Source organism: Nasonia vitripennis, chromosome 3 (assembly GCF_009193385.2).
Source record: "Nasonia vitripennis strain AsymCx chromosome 3, Nvit_psr_1.1, whole genome shotgun sequence".
In the NCBI taxonomy this organism is placed as follows: Eukaryota; Metazoa; Arthropoda; class Insecta; order Hymenoptera; family Pteromalidae; genus Nasonia; species Nasonia vitripennis.
The window spans coordinates 11,185,555-11,203,011 of record NC_045759.1 but is presented as its reverse complement, the minus strand read 5'-3'; the positions used below and the strand labels follow the sequence as shown (position 1 = coordinate 11,203,011).

Sequence of the window (17,457 nt, the reverse complement as noted above, 5' to 3'; positions counted from 1 at the left end):
AGAAACTTAGCGAAGAAAGAACTCGACGGGACAGACGAGAAAGACATAAATATTAAAACGTGACCTTTCGTCCAGCTTGACAAATAATTGATGTCACTCGTTGTTCATGGCAGCAGCACGTATATGTTATATACTCCACGCGAGCGAGACTTAATTTCACGCTTCTCCTCGTGTGCGTATTATATTTCGCGTGGTTTAAAAATTGATTTCTCGTATACTCTGCCGGAAAAATCAGCTGTTTCCTCACAAAGTTGAGCGCGACAGATATTGCCCAACTTATTGCGACATAAATAATTCCTCGGAGAAACGGCAGGGGCGTGCGAGCTTCGAAAATAAATTATCAGCTTGATTTATCGCTCGTTATTTCGATAAAATGATGACTCGAGAAATTAGAGCCGAGTAATTATCCCCGCGCGCGAGCGAGCGAGCGCTCGAGCTAAAAGAATGGCGGAGGACCCATGGCTAATAAAAGAGAATTATGTGAAATATGAGGGGAACGTAGTATCAAAGGAGAGTTATAGCGTGCGGAAAAGTCGCTTGTGTACGGGACAAGCAGAACGAGAGAGGAGGAGGGGGAGAGGAAGACAAGAGGATATTTCTCTTTGGACCAATCAATTTTCTAAAAAGTAACATCAAATATATTTACCGGAACGACGTAAACTTGCGTTATACCTACCCCCTCGATCTCCGCGTATTTATGCGCTCAAACCCGGGCTTCGTGTACATCCACTGCACCTCCGCACATATACATACACCTATAAGGTATACACGCACCAATACAGAGGAGAGAGTGGGACTCGGGGCCGAGCAGTTTATGTGGCGGAATATACGCGTGTGCGCGGAGTTTCCAGGCGGCGTGAGCGAATATTCGCTGAAACAACAAAATCAGTATTTTCATGGACGGACAAACAGAGTGTTCGCGGTCGAGCGACTCGCGGACCCGCTGCGCGCATCGAATGATCGCGATTGTTATGTCTCCCTCCCCCCCCTCTCTCTCTCTCTCTCTCTCTCTCTCTCTCTCTCTCTCTCTCTCTCTCTCTCAGTCCTTTGCATTGCTATAAAGAGCCGAATCACTGCCACGACTGTCCCTTAGCCTAGGCGAGATTTTTCCGGGCTTGTGTAAAGTCCTAAAGGAGAAGTCCTTCTGAAATTTTTCCGTTTTAATTTCGCGCGTTATTGCGTTTGTAATTATTAATGGACATGCCTAAATATTAATGTATTATTAATTATACGGGCCTTTGTGAAAATGACGTTAACGTAAAATTAACGTGTTTTTTGAATTTCAATCGATATCAAACCTATTTAATATCTCGCATCGTCGAGCTGCCTATATTAATCTCGATAATGTATGCTTTGTTGTACAGCTTGATTAATACGATGTAGGTCCTGAATTTTGATGTTAATCTCGCTTGATAATTAGAAAATTATTTGAAAAATTGCTGCTTGCACGGATATTAAACCGGATATAGATGACTCAATTATACGAAATTCCATAATTTCCACGCATCGCATGATACCTTTACCACGTCCTTCTCGCAAAGGCATATAAGCTTCACTGCAAAAAGTCTCGTTCGCCAGCGAGTAAATGTCAAAGGTTCCCGTTCGTATCACTTATAGCGCCAATTTCGTTGATGGACGCGGAATTAATCCTCCTATACCGCCGTAGGCGATCACGCGCAAAACAGACGGTTTAACTGGAGCCTTTCACTCTTGTTCCCTTTTTTTCCAGTGAAATCTTCCGCGAAGTCGGGCAGTAGCTGTAGTACTTTTCAAATTCGTGATCGTCCCTCGTTTTTTCGCTTCTCTCTATAACCTGTAGCGAGCGTCGCGCTGCTTGAAATCCCTTTTTCCGATTCGGGAAATTGATCGAATCTCGTAAGACTCGCGCACAGGCGAAGCGACGAGAGCCCGGAATCGCGTGTCATTGCTCGATTCTTATCTTTTTTTCGTGCGATTGATGCCACCGCGGCGCTGCGCTGTAGTTAACTCCATCCGGAGCTTTGATGTTGAGGGATTTGGATGCCTCGGGGCTGAGCAATTTTTTTTCCCGCGACTGATATCGAATAACTCCTCTTTACCAAATAAATATAGCTGACTTCGTTAGAGCAGCCGGTGTCCGATAGTAGAGACGCAAAACTTGCTTTATTTTATTTTCGGAACTATCGCGTGCATCCGAACAATAGAGCCAATAAAAACGGAAATATGACTGGACGATTGTTTTCGGCCATAATCCTCTCGTAATGAGTTTCTAATTCGAAGTGCATGGTTAAGAGCCACTTCCGCGCGTATTGCCATTTACATTGAACATCCCGCTGCACTGAAAACTATTTTGATTGCGCCACTTAAAACTGGGCCCAGTAGTATGAAACTAGAGTAATAGTAACTTAAAGTCAAGCCACGGTTCGATAATTGAAATTATAGCGTCATCTTAATAAAACGATGCATGATCGCAATTCGTGCTAATTAAACTAGCAATCGACGTGATTTGAATGGTTGCTACAATTGTTTTAGAAACGAAAGCTCATGCAATCCGATCAAACTCGTTACTCGAACGTTCGAGCGTCCATTTGCAAATTATCGCGCAACTGTTTCAAAATTTGACTACGTTCGTCGATATACGTTCGTAGCCGGTATTGAGCTGCACGCGGAAATCCATTTTTGACTGTTTGCCAAGCTGCTATATTCTGCGAGCGCTTTAATGATAATTAAACGCGCCCCAATTAGCGATAATATTTTAGCCTTGTTCATCAGTTCGCGATTGTCAAATCGATCGGTTTTGGCGTTTATCTATTGAAAAACCGTTGTGTATACGAAGCGAATAATTGTTGGACGTCATTGCTATTGTAAGGAATAAACATCCGTAATTACTGGCGTAAATCGTACAGCTAAATCAGTGCCACACTGTTCACTAAATAAAGACCGAATCGTAATCTAAATTGCTAATAAATCTGGCGGTAAAAATAATCCGAATCGACTCGTTTCGCCATTCGAACGATCATCGCCGCGCGATCAATACTGCATCAGAGCTTAAATAACCCAGCCGCGCTTTTCTAACCGTCCACATTCAATTGATCGCCCCTTTCGTGCTATACATCAACTAATCGACTAATTATAATAGTATTAAAATCCGCGCATTCCTTGCGGGGAGAATCCAGGTCAACATAAGTTCTCTCCACTCACCTAGAAACAATTCATTAGGCGAAGCCTATAGCGTCGTTCGCTCCTAAGCGCGCCACTAGCCCATGATCGTTTTCGCCCATACAGCATCGAGTTATTACGCATTGGGGTTATTTACGGCCTCGGAGCGTTCGCTTGGCTGTATAGAGGTGCTTGTGTGTGTGATCAACGCGCTTATCGATGATTCTTTTCGTTGTCGCGCGCGAGGCTGCGCTGTATTGCCGCGCCGTGAGCTCGCGCGTGCATTCTCCGGAACAAAGTGGCTGATTTATGTATCGGTCGGAGAGTCGCTGCTGGTTAGGAGACCGGCTTCTTTTGTGTTTTCGAAATACAGAAGATTACTTTCGGCTGAGTTTCGGAGATCTTGTCGGACACAATAACAGAGCCTCGAAGCGGGTCAAAGTCAACGATGCGCTGGACCATATTTTTTCCCCGGTCGGATTGTTCACCGAAGTAGAAACTCGCACTCGTGGCTCACTGGTAATTTATTGGACATCTCGAATGTTTGATAATTCGAACCTTAGATTTGCAATTCGAATACCTTCTTATTTCATTACGTTCAAGATTTTATTCGATCAGATAAAAACACATCATACACGTCCATTCGAAATTGTCAACAAAAAGATCACATCGCAACCCTCTTTAAAAGCGTGACTAAAAGCATAAAGAGAATCATGGGCGTCTCTAATAAACTCGAAGAAGCAGTCGGTACAGTAATCTAGCCGCTGAAGTAGCCGCACCGGCTCGTCACGGCTATCTGATCGCACGCGAGATTTCGCGGCCGGTGGGCAGTCAAGAGGCATGAAAACGAGTAGTCCAGCGATTGTTGTCTTTCAGCTTCGAAGCCTCTTGACTCGCACACCGTAGTATAGAATCCAACGATGATTCCCATCTTAACGAGGGGCGGCGGCGAACGATAATAACCGCTACTTATCATACAACACGCGCGTTTACACCTCGCGACGGGTGATCATTCAGTGTCGTTTCTTCGCGCCCAAGAGATAAATAGAAGCAAACAAATGACAAAGCTAAAAGCACCTGTAATTAACCACATCCAACGCATACCGAGTCGATTATGAAGATGACCGGGCGAAAAAGTTCTCGATCTACCGAGCTCATAAAATAGTACCGCTCGCGCCTCTCTCGTGATGAATTGCGGCAAACTTTTCCATTCCGGCGCCTCTTCCTCGCTCATCGAAACGCTTGTCCGCGGGATTCCTCGCCCTAAGCAGTATGTATATGCACTAAGTCGCTCCCGGGAATCCCACTCCCTCTCGCACTCCGCGTGTAAGAAAAGCGCGGCGAACTTGCGGGAAGTTTGATCAAATCAGAGCGCGCGGCGGCGGCCGAGTGCAAAAATGGTTTTGAAAAAGTTTCGCGAGAGCAACTCACTCGTTTGTTGTTCTTTTGCTGTCTTCGCTTTTATTTTATTTTCAGCGAATGCACGAATGAGAAGAAGGTGGCGCTGAAGTTTGCTTACTCGAGCGACAGCTGCAGCCGAGAGTTTGAATAATTGTCAGCCGAGAATAGGCCGCGGGAAATTCAAAGACGTCGGGCTTCGATTGTTCGCGATCCGCGATGCGAATTATTGAATTATTTTTAAGTACCTACACCGTAAATAATATTTATGTGATAACGAATAACATCTTTTCATCTTTCTGTTACAGGTATGTCAAACCTCCCACACTCGGACTCGTCGAATGTCCGTAAGTACCACACAGCCCATTCATCCATTATCACGTATTATATACAGTCCCGAGGATAATTATAATTTGCCCCTCGCGTCGCCGCCGTGACTCCCCCGCTGCGCGTTGGCCACAGTTGCAATTGTCGCGCGCGGCTAAATTAAATTTACCGTCGGCTTCCACGGCAATTTTTTCCTCTCAACGGGAAAAAAGACGAGTCCTGTCGCTTTTGTGCCTTGAAAGGACTGCACTGCGCGCGCAGCTAAATGAGCGCGTCTCGTGATTATTAACTCGGCAGCTGCTTTGTCCGTTTCGTGGGCGTATTGTTTGACTCTCTATCTATAAGACGCCTCCGTGCAGAGATTGAATTATATCGTTGTGTCGCTGGGAAACACCTCTCGGATTTTGATGCGATTGCGTTGCGAAAGCGGTTTCGCGATTCGTCGCACGTGGGGTAAAAGTTGAGGTATGCACTTAGAGATTTGTTTACGTACGCTCGAAACTTTTCTTTCTACTCATTTGTGTGAGCTGTGAAACAGGGGCTGTAAATCTCCGAGCTAAAGATAAGAGGGCATAATGCATCCTACGTCGGCTCTTCAAAATTCATCGAAAATCGTGATTCGGAACTTTCCAAGTCACGTAAACTTCCATTTCGTGAAAGTACGAGGTCAAAGAAAGAGAGAGAGAGAGAGAGAGGGAGAGAGAGAGAGACAGAGAACGTCGAAAAGAGCCACGCGCTGAAAAAGTAATGAAGCAAAGGGAGGAAAAGGCAGGCCAAGAGTTAGAGAGAGAGAGAGAGAGAGAGAGAGAGAGAGAGAGAGAGAGAGAAAGCGAGAGGGAGGGCAAGAGAGATGCGTAAAAAGGAAAGCTTGGAAAAAAAGTTCGAAACTCATTTCCTTGGTCTCATGATCTCGGGCACTTTGTTCCTGCATTTTGAGAGGGGAGAGGAGGCCTCGACGCCGCGGTGCGGCTTTTTTATGTATATAGGGACCCTTCGATTATCGATAAAAGGCGAAAGAATAAATTAGTTCGTCGACGACGAGGTGAATTCAAGGTTTGCCAAACTTCCGAGTTTTGTCGCGCGCAGCTCTCTCCCGGGGCTTTCCACCACGGCCCTTTATTCCCGATCCCGCAAGTTTCTAACAAACTGCCGCTTTTTCGTTATTTATTCCCGCCCGACTCTCTCCGCGCATAATTTCTCTTATTTCGGCCTTCTTTTCGACAGAAAGCTTAGTCCTTTGAACTTTCGTTTTGATTTTTGGCGGGTCCCTTCTATATATCTTGAAAAATCGAACACTTATTACATCCGACGCAATTTAATTCCTTTTTCGTCAAGACCTACTTCCAATTATGCATACATTTTCTCTCGCTGCATATCTCGGACGCGCGTAAATAAGAACCAGCTCTCTCTCCTTCGCCCTGGTTTTTAATAAAATGAGGATCCCGAGCTCGTCTCGACTGACAAATATATTTTATCGATCCGCGTACTTATGCGCCGGATAAGAAAGTTTAAATAATTCATGCCATTCCGAAATTAAAGTCGTCAGTAAACTTTAATTTTAGTGATTTTTAAACGTGATTGAAGTCGATCATTAATTCGCGAACTCGTATTTTTCATATTTGGGAGCAATTTGTTTGACTTTGTTATATGAAAATGTTTAATAAAACGCCGCTGCACACTCTGTCGGCGATCGAAACGTGTATGCTCGTTAGTGCATGCAAATATTGAAAAAAAGTTGCTAAAATAGCCCCGTCGTTATCAATCAAACTCTCGGGTAAATTTTTCACGTAAATAGATCCCCATCGTTAATCAAGCGCCAACGATTCCGGAGAATCGTTAAAAACAGAGCGAGAGAACAACAACAAAATTACCTCGACGACCCTTCAAAGAGCTTTTCGCAACTCAGCAAGAAACTACGCAACAGGGTATCGCCTCTCCCCGAAAGATTATTAATGCACCTATATAATAACCCCTTGCCCCAAAGACAAATGACTGAGAGCTCGAGGACGAGCCGAGCGTCGAGGCGGCAAAAACCATCGCTTCTTTCGACCTGAGAATTCGCGACTTGACGGCTCTCGGGGAGAAAAAAGATCGCCCCGTCGATGAATTATCGTCTACTTCAGCTCATCTCGTTAGCTTGCGTCCGTGAAATTATCCGGGGAAGATGGATTCCGTTGGGGATAAAATAAGGAACATAATAACGAGCATTCGGGTGAACTAGTAGTACAGCCTGAGTAAGGTCAGACGCGGCGAGACGATACCTAAATCGACGTTTTGAAATCGGCGCGCAAACGGCTCTAAGCGCAATAATCACGCACTGAAACTCAGAGGCAAAAGTTTGAACAAATCGACCTAATAGCGCGCGCGGCACCCTCGAATAGCCATAACCGAAGTAAAGATCCGGGGAGGATTAGAGAGGAGAGCGGGATCGCCGAGTGCATAGTTCGATGAGAGTTTTGGCACGCTAAGTGCGGCACGCGTTAACGAACTTGCGCGGGCCGCTCTCTGGGAGGGCGACAAAGAATATCACGACCTTAGCTGCCGGCGCTGATGCTTTTCGAGAGTGACTGCTACTCGTCAAAGCCCTAATGACTGTCGCACTGGCCACTTTGGTCTCTCTGCCTCTTCTCTAAGCTTCGTACACGCTTATTAGCAGGGATAAAAGAAGCTTTTTCCATGCTCGTACGATTTTTTTCCAGAGGGAGATGTGAAAGTCAGAAAACCGTACTATTTTTGTGATGCGAGCTTTTTCAACTCTCAGATTAAACGCGGAATTCCAAATAACGAATTCGCGGAAAGCTTTTGCGCCCTTCTCCCGCGCGGAAATAACTCGCGTCGCTTGCTCTACTATCGCGACTGACGCTGTCCCTGGCTCTCGGAGGAGGAAAAATTTATCGCCCGAGCGCTTTGATTGTCTTCTGAATAGTCACGCTAATCGTGAAAGTTGCGCCGCGACGCAAGTTTCGTAAGTTGTTAAATCGCCGTGTACATCCGCCTAAGGACTTAATCTTCCATTAAGTTTTAACGCTATTCCGACTAACGCCAACTTTTCGCTCCGGACGCTTTTCTAATTGTCGTTTGGATGCTACTTTCTTTACGGAGAACTTTGACCGATAAACTATGCGGGGCTTTCGGAACGCGACCTTGCAGATGTTTCATAGTCCAGGAGTCAAGAAAAGAGAAACACGAATTTGAAAATACCAGCGCGCGTGCGCTCGACGTTAATCATACTCGATCCTAATTGCGGAGAACACTGCAACACACTGTGTATATAGCTCGGCCTCGCTTGCACAGCAACGAAATGGGTTAAGTGCTTTAGGATGGATTGCTCTAGGACACCTTCATAATGCATCGGTGGACGGCTGCACTGGCCGTGGCGCGCGTTTAATCGCCTAATGTCGCCGCTGCTCGAGTTTTGATTCCGAGCAGCGTACCATGTCGTTCTCTTAAAACGATGCTGTGTTCTCCCGAGGGACTATACAGCGTGGTTTGTCCACACAACGATGCATACAGCTCAAACCGTGCGAAGGTGAAATTTTTCATCCAGCATATCGAGAGTAAACAACTCGATATTTTACGAACTGACTAGACGCGTATTTTGCACGCATCACGCAAAGATGAGCCGACCCGCAATAAATCATCCTCCTCGACACGAACGGCAAACACTCGAGAGCGTCTATACTCGGTCCCGGGCAATTAAAGGCTACTCGGAAAAAATCGAGCCGGCCTCTGTACACAGCAGAGATAGAGAGCCGAGCGAGTGAACTTCTCCGGCAGCTCTCTCGAAAAAACGACGAGCCCGGTGTGCGCGCGATGATAAATACGCAATACTTTTCGCGATCGCTCTCATCCTTCTTTATTCTGCTCTCGATATCTCTCCCCGATGCGAGCGCGAGCCTGAAATTCTGTTTACCCTTTCAGAGCCTCTCCATACACTTGTACGCTCCTTTTTTTCTCGATATCCCTCGATTAACCGGAGCTTTTTCCCGCGCGAATCTTTTCGAAATGCAGAAAGCCTCGAGTGTTCTTAATGCGCGCGCTATACTTTCTTCGCTTCGAGGAAACGAGTGCAACGATACTCAAAGCTCGATCCGAAACAACTTGGCGGAATAAGAACGAGTCCTTCGAGACGACTCCAATTCCAGCCAGTGATAGATAACTTCTGGGAAAGCGCACGTTGTACTATTTTCTATGGCACTGGCCGTTTCCCGGAAAAGCTCGCTCAAAGTACATTTTTAATGAGCTTCCCGAGCTTCTCGCCGCGGCGGCTCATCAATTACACTCGTTCTTCCGATTATCAGCGTCGCGCGAGTATCTCGTTACATTTACGGAGCTGAAAAAAAAAGGAGTCAGGGGAAAAAAGCGCGTTATATATAGGAGGAGAGACGAGGAACCAAGAGCCCGAAAGAAAGATGGAACTGTCGAAGCTGCTTCTTGGCTTTATCCGATTTCAAGGAGATCCAGCTGCTTCTCCGGACAGAATGGATACTCCTAACCCTCTTGCTCGGAGTGGCCGAGACGGAGAATCTTGAAAATCTCGTTGTGCGCTGGCTGCCTCGCGCTATATACGTACACCGTTCAGGAGTGAGAAAGAGCACCTGAGCTCGCTTTGTTATCAGCCGGACGTATACGAATCATATATTGGTTGCCGTTGTTGCTATATTTACAGCGGCGGATCGCTTCGCAACTCGATTTGCCTCGAAACAAACGTTTTTCAAATCACGTTGATTCAACGCGGGGGGAACAAACACGAGCGAATCTAAAGCAAGCTGCCATTTCCAGCAGCAGTCGCTATGCACTGATGACGATAATAATAATAAACTTGGAAACGCCAGAGCTCGGCGAATCATTACGGAATAAACGTTGCGGAAGAGTCGACGTTACACGCGACGAGGCGCATTATACACCTCGTAAAAGCTCGAGCTGCAGGCGAGAGAGAAGAAGACGTGTGTGTATTTGTGTGTGTGTGCGTGTGCGTGTGTCGTCGACGACGTCGCTCCGAGAGAGAGAGAGAGAGAGAGAGAGAGAGAGTGAGAGAGAGAGAGAGAGAGACTCCCATGGGTGTGCGCAGTTATGCACGCATTTATACATAGAGAGGTGTGGGAGGAGGAGACGCGTCTCGACACCTTCCGCGCGCACACGTATATTAAACGCGCAAGAGCGTGTGACGCGCGAAATCAAAATGCGCTTGCGAGACGTTACTGCGGCTGATGAAGAATATACAGGCTCAACCGAGTCGTATAACTTATATAGCACAACGCAGACGAGTACACTTCCGAGTCAGTAGCGCGTTAAGAGCGGATCAATAACGAAGAAGCGAGCTTGTGCGACGAAAAACGCTTGATAATTACTTTTGGATCCATCAACTCGTTCATTTCTTTCCTCTCTCAAAGGCCCCGCTCAAAGTTACAAAGGCTCTTTCTCGGCTTCTCTGCGCGCGCGCACACACACAAAGTTTTTTCTCGCCCCGCGTGCGGCGATGAGAGCGAGAGACGGCGGTTTCTGAAGTTATCCCGGCGCGAATTTTTCTCTCTTTCTTATGGAACAGCTCGCGGAGAAAGCACCTGCTCTCATTTAACGAATGCGAAAGACGAGCGCGCGACAAGTTGTCGCCGTGGCGTTTTTTCAAGATCGCTTGAAATCTTGAAAAGCTCGTTTTTTTTTCGCGCCGTCGCTCGATGTTTCCGCGAATTCCGCCGCGCGATGTTTTTTTTTACCTCAGCAGCAGCAGCCACGTCGACGACCCTCGCGGGCTGCTTGGAATATTAAATTTTCGCCGAGTATGTCCCATTAGGGATAACAAGCGATGCATTTTTCCTTTTCGAAGATGGGGCTCGAGAGCGTGGTCGATTTTTTTTTATAGCAGCTGCGGAAAAGAATGTGAAATTCATCCTCAAACGTGGTAGCCACCGGCTGCGGCAGCATCTAGCTCAAAGAAGTGCAACAATAAACTTCAGCCGCAGAGCTCGAGCCCCGCACACTGCACAAAAGAAAAACGCGATAATTCAGGCGCGTCGCGAGCGAGAGAGTAGTGCAGTACGTTTTAATTAGAATTTCGTAATGCAGCCACTCCCTTAACGACGCAACTCCGGCAAAAGGCTTTTACGCGGCGGGCGCAGAAACATTCGCTTAATATACGCGCAGGTGGTCCGCTCGCGCGCGCATATAAGACGCGGTCATTTCGCGACTCGTCCCCGCTCGCTCTCCGAAAAGGGACACACGTCGAGAGCTTTCAGCGGACTTTGCAGTGCGCGACGAGCGAGCGAGCGAGCGAGAGAGAGAGAGAGAGAGAGAGAGAGAGAGAGAGAGAGAGACGTGACAATGGAGTTTTGACGTGACGAGGGGGAAGCTTCGTGTCTGGCGTGTCAATGGGACGTGTTTTATGTATAATAAGCTTGCGTAACGCGGACTTGGCGGCGTTTAATTAAAATTTTCAACGTTTGTTTATCATCGCCGCGTTCGTTGCGCTACTTTTAAATGTGTGAATAATTTCATCGGTGCATTATATTGACGTGCGCGCGTCCATTGTCGTCGTTCGAGATGAAACATTCTTGCGGGCTGAAAAATTTGTTCGCTTCCAATGGAAATAATTCAGCGCGGAATCGTAAAAGCTTCCTCGCGAACGATTTTCCGTGCATTACATTCCGCTGAAAAATATACGACGCCGATTCTCGCGTGCAAACACGCATCGGTGTTATATATCCCCTCGTAATTTATACGATAAATTTACGATAAAGAAGATCCGAAAGTTCGTTACGCTCGTCATCCGCGTTGATTTATCGCGCGAGTGATTCGTACGCAACGACGAATTGAATAAATGAACAAGAAAACGCGACGCGAGGCAGATAGAGCATCGCTCTCCGCAATTAGCCGCTGAAATAAATACACATAGCGCGCGCGAAGCCTGGGAAGTTTTCCTCTCCCGAGTGCGCTGAAAAAGGCTTATAATTATCAAATAAGCATAGAATGGGGAAAATATACAAATATAAATGCAGCGCTCGAGAGAGAGAGAGAGAGAGAGAGAGAGAGAGCGAGGATCTAAGGCAGGATGGAGTAGCTGCGAGGGCGCAAAACCTTACGCCGAGCTTCTTCTTCCCACGGCTGCGGGCGAGCTTCTTGCTGCAGCGCCTCGACTCCCCCCTGATTACTCATAATTATGCTAATTAGGCGAATGCATTATTAACGCTGAATCTACCGCCTCTCTTTCCCGCTGCGTACATATACATACACTCGCGCGCGATATATGCGCAGCTATCTCATCCCGGTGTGGCTTGAAATAAACCGTGGATATTTTCGTAATTAAAAGCCTTCGCAGTCTGGTTGCTGCTCGCGTTGCGTGATTTTATTAAATTTCGAGCGCTCTTTTTCTTCATTTCCGGAGCCGAGAGCCACTTTATTTTCCCAACTCGCCGGCTTCCGCATCTCCTTTCGCGCACCTTGACTCTTTCGCGAATTCGGGGGTTGATGCGCCGGGCTCGCTCGACGGGAAATTTAATATCGCCGTCGATGGGCCGAGATATGACGTCGTTGATTAAACGTCTGCTCATCGCGGATAGGTGGAAAAAGTTTGTTTTCCGAATTTAAACAACGAGAGTTTTTCCAGAGACCATATAAAGCGAAAAGACTGTCAAATGTTTTCGCACTTCTCACATGCCGCGGTCGGGGATACGTACACGAGAAATGCACACAGAGCGAGGCAACCGCGCGCGCGAGCATAACTTCGTTATCTGTGGAAATATTTGAGGTGCGCGACGCCGCGGCGAAGAGGCGAGAAAAGTCGCGAAAAGGCGCGCGCGAGCGAGTATAGTTTCGGCTCCGCGTGTGTTATTCGATCAGAAAGTATTATTCTCCGCTTATGGCCACATTGACGTTGCTCTCGATGTTACCGTGCGCGCGCGCTAATAAAACGCCATTACACGGCTCGCGGGGGTGAAAGAGAGGAAACCATTAAAACGTCGATTCCATAATCGTATGTTAATTCGGCCATAATGCACGCCTGTAACAGCGCAAATCGCGCATCAATTTCCACTTTACAAATTTAATTAAAAACTTTCGCACGATACAAGCCGGCTTAATTAGTCATCGGTTGGCGTATAATCTTCCCTCTCTCTCTCTCTCTCTCTCTCTCTCTCTCTCTCTCTCTCTCTCTCTCTCTCTCTCTCTCTCTCTCTCTCTCTCTCTCTCTCTCTCTCTCTCTCTCTCTCTCTCTCTCTCTCTCTTAGCTCGGCGCACTCAATAATCCCATTATTTCCGCGTATAGCGCGCCGCTCGCAATAAAAACTTTGCGGCTAAATCACGTCCCGTCCTCGCGTGCCGCTCGAGCATCAAAAGGCGCTCTCGCCGTTTACGCACTTCCTTGTGCTCGTTCCAACTTGCCTCTCCCGCCATCGCCAGCGCGCCGCGCTGCTCTCGGCTTTTATTAGCTCCGGGGGAGTGAGATGAGAGGCGGTTCCAGGGACACGCGTATAATACACATTTCTCTCTGTCTACGTGTGTGTGTGTGTATGTGTGTACACGGAGCTATGGAAATGGCGCCGCCGAACAGCGTGCTTCGCCGAGATTGAGGACGTGTTTCGCGGCTTTTTACGCGCCCGTTGATCACGTGTGCGGTTATTCCGTCGAATTTCGGGAATTAAAAACCCGACACCACGTACCAGGAAGCTGTAAAAACTTTGCGCGCGCGGCGATAAGTTGCCCCTAAGTATCTTTCGAGTGTCTTCGACGGTGCAGCTTTTTTTAGGGGAACGCTTCGATTGGGTCCACGTCGCGCGCTTTTACGGCCGCGTCAATTTCGCGCGCTGGCTTCTTTTATTACGGGGCTCAATAAAACGGCGTTTATCGAGCTTGCGAGGCCGAATTAGCCTTTTATATGACGGGCGGGGTGAGGGGGAGGTAATTCGGTCTGGATGAGCAGCATCGCCCTGGCGCCACTGTTGAATTATGACGCGCTAGGGGAGTTCGAGTTTTCTCGGACGACTCGTCGGGGGTCTTTTTGAGAGCAGGGAATACGAATGGCTGGAGAGCCAGTAGTACGAGTAAATGTGCGGTTGGGCGGATAGCGAATCTCCCGAGATCTTTTGATCGAGATCGGCGATGGCGAGTGTTTGTCCAGTTCGAATTTTAATCGCTCGCGAGGAACGTTTCGATTACGTGCGCTACTACAGCAAACCACGCGGGGATGGTATAAAGGCAGGACAAAAAGAAAGTGTACATTTCATCGCCGAATCGCAGAGCGAGGGAACGAGTCCGCTCAGCGTGAAATTTTCATCCGGGCGTAATTCCTTGGCGGTATGGGGAAATTTACATTGGCACGACGACCTACATATACCTTCGGCGTACAAAAGGTCAGGGAATTACGCCAATCAGCAGCCCGAGTATAATAAAGCTCGGGCATAGCTTCGTTTCGCAATTTTCCCGCTAGTATATACTCCCCATATCCCTCCCGCCTCTTTCTCTATCTGGTTTAATTATTCAGTCTGTGGACCGCCGTTGACGCGGGAGTTTCGAGAATTTCGACTTTTCTTTGTTTCGCCGCCGCCGCCCGCGGTTTCGTAAAACAAACGCTCGCGCATGGAAAATCTTTCGCTCTCTGTTTGGTTATTATCGCGCATGAATATTTGTCCCGCGCTCACTTAACCGAGATATATCCCTTATTATTTTTGCCCCGCGCGCACGCAGCGCATCACCTCTCTGTTTTTCAAGTCATTATTTCGAGGAGACAAAAAGGAGAAAAGGAAGAAGAAGGAAAGCTCGCGCACGATTAAAACTTAACGCCGGCGCATAATCGTCCCTTCCTCGCGTTCATAAATGAGGCGCGCGGCTGATCGAGGGGACAGGTCGTCGCGGGCTCTTTTGTCTCCCGCCCGACGCGTCTGGAGATTTAATAAAGTTCTTTATTCTTCGCAGCAGCAGCTCATTCTTCGAATGCTTCCTTCCTTTTTTCACGTTCTTTCTCCCAGGAATACGTCGCGGGATGGCGGTGATAATTGGAAACTCGCTTTTTCCATGTCGACGAGTATAATCACTCGTCGGCTCCACCCTCGCGGGGGTTATTCGATTAAACCGCCGCGGCGATTTTTATACGCGGAGTCGATCTCCAAAGCCGCAGTAACATTCGATCAAGACACGCAGAACAACGGAGAGAGTTCCTCCATCCGCGGCATTTACCCAAGACGAAAGAGTCTAAACGAGGCGCAGGGTTGCATGTATGCATGCGAATCCATTAAGCTGTAATAAAATACATTCGGCGCCCATTCGTCAGCCGGCGCAGCATCCGCCAAAGTTTCTCCATTCCGCGGCAAACTGATGCGCGTAATTCGATGCACGTGTATATATATATAGTACACGCCGGGCTCCTCCCGCTGCTGTGCTGCTATATCTTCCGGGTCTATTGCTTCCTTTCTATGGCTCTAAAAAATCTCATTTTTTATCGACACTGAAATGGATCGGCGAACGATAATACAGCACTCGGGGCTAAAGCAATTATCCGGTCGTAGCGTCGAATTTTCGCTAAAGCAAACAAACCCCGAGCGGCCCTGTGTAGCTATAATTGATTATTCAAGGGCTCCGGCAAAGAACTAAACAAAAAAACGAACTTCGGGAGGTGGTCGAGAGGCTGCGCTTTGTGAGCCGCGTACACACGTTCGCGCAGCAGCGCACTTACGCGGCGCGCGATCGACGAGAGAACAATCGGCTCGTTACGCCGCAGGCGCGTTCTTTGCGCAAGTGTGCATTGAATATTTTCCAAACTGCACTCCCTTCGCCTGCGACGCGTTGGCCCTGCTATACGTCGCACACGATTTGGGACCTGCGTGTGCGCGAGGGTTTTTTTTTCCCTTTACTTCGAGTGGGTTTTGTCTCGAGGAGCGATTGATGGCGAGGGTATTAGCTGCACCGGCTGTTGTTGTTATTGGAACAGCGAGGACCTGTTAGGCAAGTGTTAATGGATCGTTCGAGGCTTAATACGCTTGCGATTATTCAACTGCAGTGCAGGCGGCGCAATTTCGCTCGTCGACACACATTTTTCGAAATAATTAGCGCGCTAACGGGCTTGGCGAAAGAAACTTTTAATCCAATCCGGCGCCGCGCGCGGGGCGAAATGAAAAAGTAGCTCGAGCGCGGCGCTCGCTCTCGAAAGTACAAAAACAGGAGGGGAAAAAACGTACCTCGAGTGCGCGGCTGTTTATGTTTTCCAGGTTCGGCGAACTGAGACGCGCGAAAACAGAGGCTGAGAGAGAAAAAAGCGCGTATAGAAAAGCCTGGCTACCGCGCTATGTCTGATTTTGTAATTTCCACTCGTCGAAATCGCAATATAATTTCACCCCCTACTTGGAAAATTCACTTAAACCCCGGGCTTCGGGGTAATCCGAAAATATGCTTTTGTTTGACAGAATTCGCGTGCGCCCGCACCCGCTTAATTCGCTCAAAGTGAATATAACGTCGGATGTTTCGGGAATAATTGAATTTCACGCGTACGTCCACCCCTTCCCCCTTTCCGCTCTCTCCCACACTCTCACTCCATGTACGTAAATAAATGTCCTCTCGCGGAGGGGTTTCATGTCAAGTAGTCCTCGCAAATATGAAGTGAGATTTGACAGAGCGCGTTGCCGTTATTAGGGGCATTTATATATATTCCCTTTCTCTCTAGTCGGCGGATTATATCCCCAAAATTCGATAGCGAAATCCTCGTTCGGAAATTGAATAATTATTCAAACGCGGCGTGGCCGCGCGTATTTAAATTTCCGGAGGAGCTGATTCGAAGATTTTCGTCTGGCGCGCGAAATGCATAACGCATAGCGTACGTAGCAGAGAGAGAGAGAGAGAGAGAGAGAGAGAGAGAGAGAGAGAGAGAGAGAGAGCGAGAGGGGGAGAGGAACATACATGCGGAGAGAAAAAAAGCTTATAACTCGGCTAACGATGCAACGATCCGCGTATGCATTTATACATGCGAATGGAAATGAGAAAGAGCCCTGACGAATTATATCATCGCGTAAACGAGGCAAACGCGTTTTCTTCTTTTCTCTCGTCGATGCTTGAGGAAAATTAAAAAAACAAGGACGTTTCCCCTCGGCTAACAAAAACTCTCGTCGTGTGCTCTCGCAAAATTCTCCGAAAGTCGCGAGCACGTATGGAAAGTCGTAAAATTTTAAGGGCATAATATACAGAGTAGTAGGCTTCTCTCTCATTATGCCCGAGTCCTCGAAAGCCTCGCGGAAGTACGAGAGTTGCCGCGACAATCTTGAAATTTCGCCTGCATACGCCTGCAAGTAGGTCGAACAAACAGAGCGTCGTCGAATTCAGTCTCCTTTTTTTCAGACACAAAGAGAGCCTCGCGCTGCACTTACAATGGATTTGCTTCTAATCAGGCTTCTCGAATATTTATGCGGGCTAATTTGAGAGTTACACGCGTAACGTAGTCCTTGCTCCAATTAGCCCTGCGTGTTTTATGTATTCTTGCTCCGAATTGCCTAATCGTGCGCGGGAGCTTTCAAGATTGTCGTTGCGTTCGTTGTGTACAGTGATTAAAACGGACACATGTGCAGTGCTCGTCGAAAGTTTTCCACTGACCGAAATTCGCTACACTGCGACGAAAAA

The 17,457-nt window shown here is 47.7% G+C and overlaps 1 protein-coding gene across 1 annotated transcript in view; it reads left to right on the top strand.

Annotated features, from left to right (window-relative positions):
- LOC100119248 (nephrin) overlaps positions 1–17,457 on the top strand; it is a 116,212-nt gene that overhangs the window by 11,424 nt on the left and 87,331 nt on the right. Inside the window, exon 2 of the mRNA XM_031926454.2 lies at positions 4,845–4,883. Coding sequence (XP_031782314.1) covers positions 4,845–4,883 — 39 coding nt within the window. The remainder of the gene's footprint in view (positions 1–4,844; positions 4,884–17,457) is intronic.